Source organism: Talpa europaea, assembly GCF_964194135.1.
Source record: "Talpa europaea genome assembly, chromosome: 12".
NCBI lineage: Eukaryota > Metazoa > Chordata > Mammalia > Eulipotyphla > Talpidae > Talpa > Talpa europaea.
This window is the reverse complement of record NC_140079.1, coordinates 52,007,643-52,019,957: the sequence shown is the minus strand read 5'-3', so window position 1 is coordinate 52,019,957 and position 12,315 is coordinate 52,007,643. Positions and strand designations below refer to the sequence as shown.

Sequence of the window (12,315 nt, the reverse complement as noted above, 5' to 3'; positions counted from 1 at the left end):
CTTGTTTTCATTAAATGGGTCTTTTGTCCCAACTACTTTTAAAAAGCCAAGTTTTCCAGGTAACTACACCCTCACCTTTGATTATCTTCCCAATATGTTTGTTTGTACCAACTCAAATTTACAGCATTTTCCAACTGAACTGTTAATTTCTCATATATTTATGTGATACTGGAAGACACTGAGAGCAAGGAATATTTCATGTATTTTTTTGTCCCCATTTACAATACCTATAATGTGTATTTGCTGATTGGCTAAAGATGAAATACTCTCTAGAATATTTCCACAATATTATCCTAGAAGCATTTGTTTCAAGTGGCTTCTGGCTACAAAAATGTATTAACAATTAAATAGTTAAATCTTACTAAGTATAAAATTTTAAAAATATTATAGACCTTATTAATACAAGCATTCTTAAAATCTTGTAAGTGAAATGGTAAAAAGGAGAGTTGAGTTTAATAGGCATAATATTGAAATAAGAGTTTAGGAATAATGTAAGAAAAAATACATGACTCTACCCTTACCTTTAATGCACTTCCATTTTCAGAGATATGGAGACCTGGTTTCTTCAGCATGGGGCGGCCATCTTTAAGCCAAGTCAGAGTTGGTGGGGGAATAGCATCACTTTCACACAGTAACTCCACAGTTTGGCTAATGAGGACAGAGACGTTCTGTTCTTCTCCCATAATATTTGGTGGAACTAAGTGAAAGATAGTTTTCCCTCAGGATAAAGCAGGCAAGCACACTGTTTATCTTTATTAAATATCAGGACATATATTGAATAACTTCATTAATTAATTTAGGATGTAGGATAATAATCATTCTACCATATGCTTTGTGTCATTTGGTTCAGAATCAAGTGTTAATAAATCACTGATTAATGTGTTCCTGTTGAACAAAAATCATTTTCATAGTTAAAATCATTTTCAAAGTGAAAAGATAGAGCAATTTCAGCAAGGGAGTCTGGCTAGATGGCTGTGGTGAATATATTGGGCTCACATACACTAGGCATGCACAACAAAAAAATAAAACCAAAAATTCAAAAACCCCTAAGGGAAAAATTGGTTATCAGTGTACTCAATGGGAGCAGTAGCCCTACTGAAAGGGGTGCAGTACAACCCACAAGAAGAAAGAGTGACTGCTGTGCAGTCTTTGACTTTGGTACACCCCAACATAAGGGCTCTTAAGACCAAACACTGCACCAGAGAAGGGGATATACAAGGGGATATATAAGGCAGGCAGGATCAAAAGTGTATTGTGGGAGAGGTACTGAGGTGAAAGCAGAGAACAGTGAATACTGGCTTGAGTCTGAGGCTCATAACACAGTACACCTGTGGACTAAATCAGATCAGAGTACTTTGACTTCCATTTAGAAGAGATTACTAGACTGGGTGTGCGCAGGGAGTGTGTCCTGCATCGCCATTTTAGAACAGGGACATTTCTTCAGTAAAGACTGCTTGAAACCAGCAGAAGGCTCCCTGAGGAGCCAGAGGTGAGCTGGGAAGTCTGCCCATGACAGGCCCCTTCTGGCCTGCAGTCCTAGCCCAGAGGGGGAGCCGGAACCCACTACCGGGGCAGACCAGGCATGCATGGGGGCATGTCCTCGCATCTGCATTTTAGAACAGAGACCTTTCTTCAGTAAAGACTGCTTGAAACCGACAGATGGCTCCCGGAGGAGCCAGAAGGGAGTGGAGAAGTTCACCCAAGATGCCGGCCAGTACCAGCAACACAGTGTCCCAATGCATATGGCAAATTAGAAAACAGACAGTAGGGAGTAGAAGAACCACACACAACCTAGCAACTCCTCAGGAAAAAAGCACACCACAAAAAGAAAACCACCCCCAAGGTTGCAACGACAGTAACTTGGAAGAACTTCTGAACTTTCCAGAAAGAGAAATTAAAATTGCCATGATTAAAAACTGACAGAAGTCATAAAGGAAAACAATGATAAGGGAAAAATAATCAATGATCAGAAGAATGAAATTGAGTCCCTAAAGAGGGAAGTAAAAGAAATGCAGGAGATCAAAGAATTAATGGAGGAACTAAAGAACTCTGGAGAAAGCAATGAAAGCAGAATAGATGAAATGGAAGAATGAATAAGTACTCTTGAAGACACAGAAATAAAAAGAACCAAAACAGAAAAGGAAAGAGAAGTACGTAGGAAAAAGACAGAAGAAAGACTTCGGGAACTATCTGACTCCATGAGGAAAGAAAATATAAGAGTTATAGGAATCCCAGAAGGAGAGGAGAGAGATGTAGGAACAGAGAAAATATTCAAGGAGATAATTAAAGAGAACTTCCCAAACATGAAGAAGGAGCTGAAAATTGATATACAAGAAGCAAGAAGAACACCCAAACTTCCACGACAAAAGGAAAAATACAGCAAGACACAAAATAGTAAAGCTCCCAGGAATCCAAGTCAAGGAAAAAATAATGAAGCTGACAAGAGGGAAGAAACAGATAACATTCAAAGGAAAACCAATCAGGCTGACATCAGACTTCTCCGAAGAAACACTACGGGCAAGGAGAGAGTGGAGGGACATAGTCAACAGACTCCAAGAAAACAGATGCCAACCAAGAATACTCTATCCCGCAAAGCTCTCCTTCCTCTTTGAAGAAAGAATAAGGACCTTCCCAGACAAACAGAAACTCTGGAATTTCATTACGACTAAACCCCCACTCCAAAATATACTACAAGGAGTCCTAAAGCCAGAACCTCAGAGGGACAAATAACAACGAAAGAAGGCCAAAAAAAAAGTTATTAAAAGAATAAATAAATAAAATCAAATGAAAGACAAACACAATGGCAAATACAGATGCTAACATATCAATATTAACTCTAAATGTAAATGGACAAAAAGACACAGAGTCGCAGGCTGTATTAAGAAACAAAACCCAACCTTTTGCTGTCTCCAGGAAACACATTTAGCTACAAAAGATAAAAATAGACTCAAAGTTAAAGGATGGAAAACAATCCTACAAGCAAATGGACCAAAAAAGAAAGCAGGAACAGCTATACTTATATCAGATAAAACAGATTTCAAACTCAAAAAGATAAAAAGAGACCCCAATGGTCACTAAATTATGATCAAGGGGACAATACTTCAAGAAGAAATAACACTCATTAACATATATTCACCAAACGAAGGAGCACCAAAATATATCAGACAACTATTGTCATCTCTGAAAACAGACATCAGAGAAAACACATACGTAGTGGGAGATTTCAACACACCACCATCAACAATGGATAGATCAATGAGACAAAAAATAAGTAAAGACACTAAAGCTCTAAATAAAGATCTAGAACGGTTGTGCTTAACAGACATCTATAGAACACTAAACCCCCCAAAAAAACGGAGTACACATTTTTCTCAAGCACACACTGATTGTTCTCCAGAATCGATCACATACTGGGACACAAGACAAACATCAACAGAGACACCAAGACCGAAATCATACCAACAATCTTTTCTGACCATCAAGGCATCAAACTAGAAATAAACCATAAAAAGAAGGCAAGGAACTCTCCTACCTCATGGAGATTGAAAACCACACTACTGGAAGACCACTGGACCAATGAGGAGATCAAAGAAGAAATTAAAAAATTCTTTGAATTGAATGACAAGGAGGACACCAATTACCTAAATGCATGGGATGCAGCAAAAGCAGTAATAAGAGGAAAATATATAGATATAGAGGCTCAAATCAAGAAACAAGAAAGAACTCAAAGAAACAACCAAATCTTGAAGCTCAAAGATCTAGAAAAAGAACAACAAAAAAACCTCAAAACCAGTATAAGAAAAGAAATAATAAAAACCAAAGCAGAAATAAATGAAATAGAAACTAAAAAAAAAATCCAAAAAATCAATGAAACCAAGAGCTAGTTCTTTGAAAAAATCAATAAAATAGACAAACCCCTAGCCAGGCTCACAAAGGAAAAAAGGGAGAAAGCACAAATAAACAGGATCATAAATGAAAGAGGAGAAATCACAATGGACACAGCAGAAATCAAAAGAATAATCAGTAACTACTATGAACAGTTATATGGAAACAAGTTCAACAATCTAGAGATGGACAAATTCCTACAACTCTACAATCACCCAAAGCTAGATAAAGAAGAAATAGAACACCTAAACAGACCAATTACAAGCAGCAAAATTGAAATGGTAATCAAAAACCTCCCCAAAAACAAAAGCCCAGGACCTGATGGATTTACAAATGAATTCTACCAAATGTTCAGAAACGAATTAGTGCCTATCCTTCACAAACTCTTTCAAAAAATTGAGAAGGAAGGGACAATACCAAACACATTCTATGAAGCCAACATTACACTAATACCAAAACTGAACAAGGACAACACAAAAAAGGAAAACTACAGGCCAATCTCCCTAATGAACACTGATGCAAAAATCCTCAATAAAATTTTAGCTACCAGAACCCAACAATGTATCCATAAGATAATTCACCACAACCAAGTAGGATTCATTCCAGGGACACAAGGATGGTTCAACATCCGAAAATCAATCAACATTATCCAACACATCAACAAAAAGAAATACAAATACCATATGATAATATCAATAGATGCTAAGAAAGCTTTTGACAAAGTGCAACACTCATTCATGATAAAAGCCCTTGAAATTCTTGGGATACAAGGAACATACTCAACATCATAAAGGCCATCTATGACAAGCCAACAGCCAGTATCATTCTCAATGGTGAAAGGCTGAAAGCAATTCCATTAAGATCTGGAACAAGACAAGCATATCCACTCTCACCACTGCTTTTCAATATAATTCTGAAAGTCCTAGCCAGAGCAATAAGACAAGAGAAAGACATACAAGGAATCCAAATAGGAAAAGAAGAAGTCAAACTATCACTATTTGCAGATGATATGTTAATATACATAGAGAACCCCAAAAACTCCTCAGAAAAACTAATTCAACTCATCAATCAGTTCAGTAAAGTGGCAGGATACAAAATCAACATGCAAAAGTCAGGATCCTTCCTATACACAAACAATAAATCTGAAGAAGAAGAAATAAAAAAAATCCCTTTTATTATCGAAACAAAAAAATCAAATACTTGGTAATAAATCTAACAAAAGAGGTAAAGGACCTATACAAAGAAAATTATAAAACACTGTTAAAAGAAATAGAAGAAGACACAAAGAAATGGAAAGACATCTCCTGCTCATGGATTGGAAGAATAAGCATTATTAAAATGGCCATCCTACCAAAAGAAATATACAGATTCAATGCTATTCAATAAAAATTTCAATGTCCTTCTTCAAAGAAATAGAACGATTATTGATGAAATTCATATGGAATCACCAAAAACCCCAAATAGCCAAAGCGCTCCTGAAAAAAAAAGAAGGGAATGGAGGCATCACACTCCCAGACTTCAAACTATACTACAAAGCCATAATCATCAAAACTGCATGGTATTGGAACAAGAACAGACACACAGACCAATGGAATCGAATAGAAAAATCCAGAAATAAACCCACAGATTTGTGGTCAACTAATCTTTGACAAAGGAGCAAAGAATATGCATTGGAGCAAAGAAAGTTTGTTCAATAAATGGTGCTGGGAAAACTGGGTTGCTACATGCAAAAGAATGAAGCTTGACCACTACCTCACATCATACAAAAAAATCAACTCAAAATGGATTAAAGAACTAGACATAAGACCTGAAACCATAATATATATAGAAGGAAATATAGGCAAAACACTACGTGATTTGCACATCAAAGACATCTTTACAGACACATCACCCAAAGCAGTGATAGTGAAGGCAAAGATAAACAGCTGGGACTACATCAAATTAAAGAGCTTCTGCACAGCAAAACAGACAATAACAAAAACAAAGAGAAACCCCACTGACTGGGAGAACATTTTTGCACACAACACTAATGATAAAGGACTGATCACAAAAATCTGCAAAGAGCTGACGAGACTCAACAACAAAGAAAATAATCCCATCAAAAAATGGGCAGAAGAGCTAAACAGAAACTTCTCTGAAGAAGAAATGCAAATGGCCAACAGGCATATGAAAAAATGTTCAATATCACTTGTAATCAGGGAAATGCAAATCAAAACTACCATGAGATACCATCTTACACCAGTGAGAATGGCACATATTAAAAAAAACTAGCAACAACAAATGTGGAGAAAAAGGAACTCTCCTGCACTGTTGGTGGGAGTGCAAACTGGTCCAATCACTATGGAGAGCTGTGTGGAGATTTCTGGACCTACTAAACATAGAGCTTCCATATGATCCAGCAATTCCACTCCTAGATATTTACCCAAAGGACACAGAAACATCAATTCCAAAGAGCACCTGCACCCCTATATTTATATCAGCACTGTTTACAATAGCTAAGCTTTGGAAACAACCCAAATGCCCAAAAATCGATGACTGGATCAAGAAGATGTGGTACATATACACTATGGAATATACTTAGCATTCAAAAAAGATAAACACATGCAATTTGCAGCAACATGGATGGTGCTGGAAGGGATCATGCTCAGCAAAATAAGCCAGAAAGAAAAAGAAAAATACCGGATGGTCTCACTCATAGCAGGAATCTAGAAAACTTAAATAAGGGACCAGGAAAATGAACAACTATAAGAAAGTGAAAATCAAAATCAACAAAAAACTATGAACCAGAGACACTCTATGGGGAATGGGGTGCGGGGAGGGGAGGGATTGGGGTCAAAATAAGGGGGTTGTAATTGTATGGGGAATATAAAAATAAAATTTATTTAAAAAAAAAAGAGACTACTAATGAAGTCCAGGCTGAGACATCTGAAACACTTTCCATCCCCCACAAAGAAACTCATTACAACAGAAATTTCAAATTCCAGAGTCTGCTGGAGGTTTTCTTTGATCCCTAAGTAGGCTAAGTGAAACTTGAAAATTGTCAGGATTTTCCACCCTCCTGCCATTAGTATTAATGATAGATACCTGTGGGCTTGCACATGTGCCTCATGGCAGATACCTGGAGTAGGGTGTGATCCTCCTCCCTCCCCCCCAGTCCTCCTGCCTGCCATCTACCTGGGTGCCACACTACAAATGTAAATGTAAAAATGTAAAAAGCTCAATAAAAGCCTGAAAAAGCCACCAAGGGCTCCAGGACTCTCCTTTACCCATCTGCCCTGATCATAGAGATCCTGCACTTTGTCTTCCTGGCACTACAGCCTATTACCCAAATCCTCTTTTAAATATACTACCCCCACCATGCTGGTACCAGTCCCCTGACTACTCCAACAACTACACTAACATTTGAAAATGTACACTTACTAAAACACATACAAATTTGAAATTGAGGAGGCAGAAGAACACCGTACAAATGCCAAAACAAGAAGACCCCAAAAAAAGCCCTGACATAGTGGGGTTGTAGAGCAGACAAAGGGGAAGTCAGAACAACAGTCCTGGCAACACTGATAAAACATAAACAATAGAGGATATACAACAACAACAGGATAAAGACAATGAAAATATGAGGCAGCTGCATTCTGTAATAATGGAGTTAAAAAGCACTATAGCTGATTTAAAAAATAAAATGGAGAGACATAACTGCAGATAAACCGAAGCATTGTAGATAATGAACCTGAAAAAAACAATATTGGGACCACAAGAACAGAACAAGGTAAAGAAAATAGAATTTTAAAAATGAAAACAGTGTAACAGCATTTGGAGACATCTTAAAGAAAAATGACGCATATTGTGGGGTTTCCAGAAGAAAAAGAAAGAGGGAAAGACATAGAAAACCTATTTAAAGAAAGAATGACTGAAAACAATCTCATTCTGGAATATGAACAAGGATTTTTAATTCAAGAGGCCAAAAGAGTTCCAAACAAAATAATACTAGATAGACAAATATCAAGATATATAACAACAAAGCTGTCAGAAGCAATGAAAAAGAAAGAATATTAAAAATATCAAGAGAAAAAGGGTAAACTCTAAGGAAACACCAATCAGGCAATCAGACTATCAGCAGATTTTTCAACAGAAACATTACAAACATGAAGCATCTGGAAAGACATACACAAAGCACTAAAGAAACAAACAAACAAAAAGACTGCCAGCCCAGAATCTTCTACCAGCAAGACAAACAATCAAGATAAAAGGAAGTGTAAGGAGCTTCAATAAAAAGTAAAAACTAAAGGAATTTTTCAATATCAAGTTTCATGTGAAATCAATCCTAAAGGAGTTTTTATATAAAGCAACAGACCATCAATATCTATACTTAACATAGAGGAGGAGGAAGAAAATAACAATGCAACCCATTAGAACCAGCCAGACTACTCTATGGGTCACATAAATAGTCCATCATTTATTAACCTCAGTAAATTCCTCAAACAAAAAAATAATAAAAGTAACACATGAAATAGCAGAGGAAGTGGAACCTAAATAAAATATAGAAGAAACCCCCTCAAAAAAGACAAGTGAACAAAAATAAAAACGTAACAAAATGGCAATAAACTCATATCTCAATAATCCCTTTAAATGTAAATGGTTTAAACTCGCCAGTCAAAAGATACAAAATAGTTGGATGGATATCAAAACAAAGTCCAACTTTCTGGTGTTTACAAGAAACTCACCTTAGTCACAATAGAATAATAAGGAACAGCTATACTTATATCTGATAGAACAGACTTTCCTTTAAGAAATGTGATGGGGCGATGAGATACATAAGATAATAACAAAATTTAAAAGATACTGATAACACAATAGTGGAGAACCCAAATACTCTACTTACAATAATGAACAGATCAAGACAAAGTATAAATAAGGAAATTATAGCTTTAAATGAGGAGCTAGACCAAACAGGTTTAACAGACATCTAAACACTTCACCTCAAAACTGCTGCACACACGTTTTTTTAAGTGTACATGGAAGATCTTCAAGAATAGTCCATAAGTTGGGACAAAATAAAATCACCAAGAATGAAACTATACCTAAGACCTTCTCTGATCACAGTGCCAAAAAAAAAAAAAATCTATGGATAAATGAAGATTAAAACCATATGCTGGGCCTCCTTGGTGGTGCAAGGGGTTGAGATGCAGCCTATGAAGCTAGCCATAGCCACTGCAGCACAAGTTCGATCCCCCAGCCAGGGAGCTACCCACATGGAGCAGCAGGCCTCTCCTTACTTGCCCGTTGCTCACCTTAGCAGTGTATTTCAGTTAATCTGCCTGTTCTGTTCCCCATTCTGTCTCTGGTGAATCCTCTCACATCCCACAACTCTGGCCTGTACCCTAATTCTTGTATGTATAAATAAATAAATCTTTAAAAAAAACCATATGCTGTTTAATAGCAACTGTATAAAAGAGAAAAATCAAAGGAGAAATTTGAAAAATGCTTTGAGACGAGAGAAAACGATGACATAAATAACCAGAATCTATGGGATGCAGAAAAGCTGTCTTAAAGGGGGAAATAATTGCAATATAGGCCCATATTAAAAAGCAATAGAAATATCACATAAACAATGTTATACCTACAGCAAATTGAAATCACATAACAAAGAAGATTTAAAATTAGTAGAAAGAAATAAAAATAAGAATGGAAATAAATGAAATAGCGATCGAAAAGTTTATACAAGAAAAAATCACAGTGAAACTAAGATATTTCTTTGAGAAGATAAACAGAATAGATAAACCGATAGCAAGGCTAACAAAAAAGAGAAAACATTAATAAAAACCATCACAAATGAAGGAGGACAAATCGCTATAGATTATATAAATGCAAAAGATTATGAGACTACTATGAACAATTATATGCCAATAAATTCAATGGCCTTGAAGGAATGGATAAATTTCTAGATCAACATATTCTACCAAAACTAGAACAGGAAGAAACAAATGAATTGAACAAAATGATCACAAACATAGAAATTGAAACAGCAATAAAAATCTTAGAAAAAAATAAAAACCCCAATTAGATGGCTTTACCAATGACTTTTATCAAACTTTTAAAGAAAAACTAATGTTCACCCTACTCAAATTTTTTTATAAATACAAGAAAAAGGAATTCTCTCTAATACATTTTATGATGCCAACATTATCTTAATACCAAAACCAGACAAAGCTAACACAGAAAAGAAAGTTATAGACAAATATCCTTGAAAAACATCAATGCAAGAAACATGTAAGCTTTCCCCGTATGATCTGGCACAAGAAAACGAAACCCATTATCAACACTAGTGTTTACCTTGGTATTAGATGTTTTGGCCAGAGCAATCAAACACAAGAAATAAAGGGAATCCAAATCAGAAAAGAAGAGGTGAAACCAGATGCTATGGTATTATATATAGAAGAAGGTAAAGACTTCTTTAAAAAATTTAGAAACAATAAATAGAGCAAAGTGGCAGACTACAAAATCAAAATACAAAATTCCATTATACAAACAGTGAACAATAAACAAAAGAAATTAAGCATATAATGCCTTTCATAATTGCTTCAAAAAATTAAATACCTTGAATAAACCTAACACAGCAGGTAAAAGACCTATTCAAGAACTACAAGATGTTATAAAAGGACTTAGATAGTGACATAATGAGATGGAAGGATGTTCCATGTTCATGGATGGGAAGAACCAATATAATCATAATAACTGTCTTGTCTAAAATGGTATACAAATTTAATTCAATCCCTATCAAAATCCCAGCAATATTTTTCAAAGAAACTGAACAAAATTTATTTAAATTTATATGAACCACAAAAGTCCTTGAATTGTAACAGCAACTTAAGAAAAAAGGAAAGAAATGGAGGTATCACTTTATATGACTTCAAATTTTATTAAAAGCAATTTATTAAAAACAATATGGTAATGGCAAAAAATATGATTGGACCAATAGTATAGAATTGAAAGTCCAGAAATAAATCAATGCATATACCAATACATAGTCTATGATAAAACATCCACGATCATAACATGAGAAAAAGACAGTGTCTTTCATAAATAGTGTTGGAAAAATTGGGTTACTTGCTAACATCTTACACAAAAATAATTTCCAAATGTTTTAAAGATTTAGATATAAGACCTGCAATAATAAAGTGCACAGAAGACATTGGTGATGTGTTCTAGGAAATCACTAATAAAGACATTTTTGGTGACTTAAACCCTATGGCAAGGGAATTAAAACTAAAAATAAACAATTGGGATCACAAGTTAAAAAGCTTCTATATAGCAAAAGAAAACACAAAACAATTAAATAGATACCCTATTGAATGAGAAAAATATTTACAGAATATATAATTGATAAGTGATTAATATCCAAGATATATGAAAAACTCACACTATTTAACAACAGAAAAACAAATAACCTTATTAACAAATGGGAAGCAGATTCACACAGACAATTCACACATAGGAAAAATCCTCATCATCACTCCGAATAAGAGAGACATAGATTAAAACTACAATGAGATACCATCTCACAGCCATGAGAGTGGCACATATGAAAAAAAAAACATTGTTCAGGATGTGGAGAAAAAGGAATGTTATTTCCACTGTTGGTGGAAATGTGAACTGGTGAAACTATTAGGGAAAGCAATCTGGATTTACTTTTAAAACTGAAAATAGACATTCTATCCAGCATCCCACTCTTGGGTATAAATCCACAGAATGTGACACAAAACCATCAATAAAAAGACCCATATGTTCTGCAATATGTAAAGCAGCATTATTCACAATAGCCTGGAGACTGAGGGAGTTTAAGTCTCCTTCAATGAATGAATGTATCAAAAAGATGTGGTATATGCATACCATGGAATATTACATAGCCACAAGAAAGGATGAAATGCAGCCGTTTTAAACAAAAGTTGGAGGAATTTTTAAAAAATTATATGCAGCAAAACAAATCAGACAATAAAAACAAATATTGAATATTCATATAACAGATAACATGACAGCTTAAAATGCATTCAGAAACTCATGGACGGCAATAAATATCCTAAGGGATCTGAGGTTAAGAGAGAGGGGGTGGAATGGGCAAAAGGACACAAGAAATGCTTGTGGAAAATGAAAAAAAATACTCATTAAATATTCTGAATTAAAAGCAAATACACTTGCAATATTTATTTTTTTCAAAATAAATTTCATAGCCATAGAAACAATATTCAAAAATAGAATTGCAAAAGAAGATCCAGTCCCAACTCAGAGTATGCAAAACATAAAATGGGTGTCAGATAATAGCTTACTTGAAATAACATGACTAATTGGTGACAAAGATAGAAGTCTTCTGACTTGTAGTTTAGAGCTCATTTTGCTTTTCCACATGTCTTGTCAACTTTCTACAGAATAAAG

The 12,315-nt window shown here is 35.1% G+C and overlaps 1 protein-coding gene across 1 annotated transcript in view; it reads right to left on the bottom strand.

Annotated features, from left to right (window-relative positions):
* HMCN1 (hemicentin 1) overlaps window positions 1-12,315 on the bottom strand; it is a gene marked incomplete at both ends in the record, with an annotated part of 509,757 nt that overhangs the window by 174,163 nt on the left and 323,279 nt on the right. The window contains one exon of the mRNA XM_084251187.1: window positions 522-697. Within this exon, the coding sequence (XP_084107313.1) occupies window positions 522-697 (176 nt within the window). The remainder of the gene's footprint in view (window positions 1-521; window positions 698-12,315) is intronic.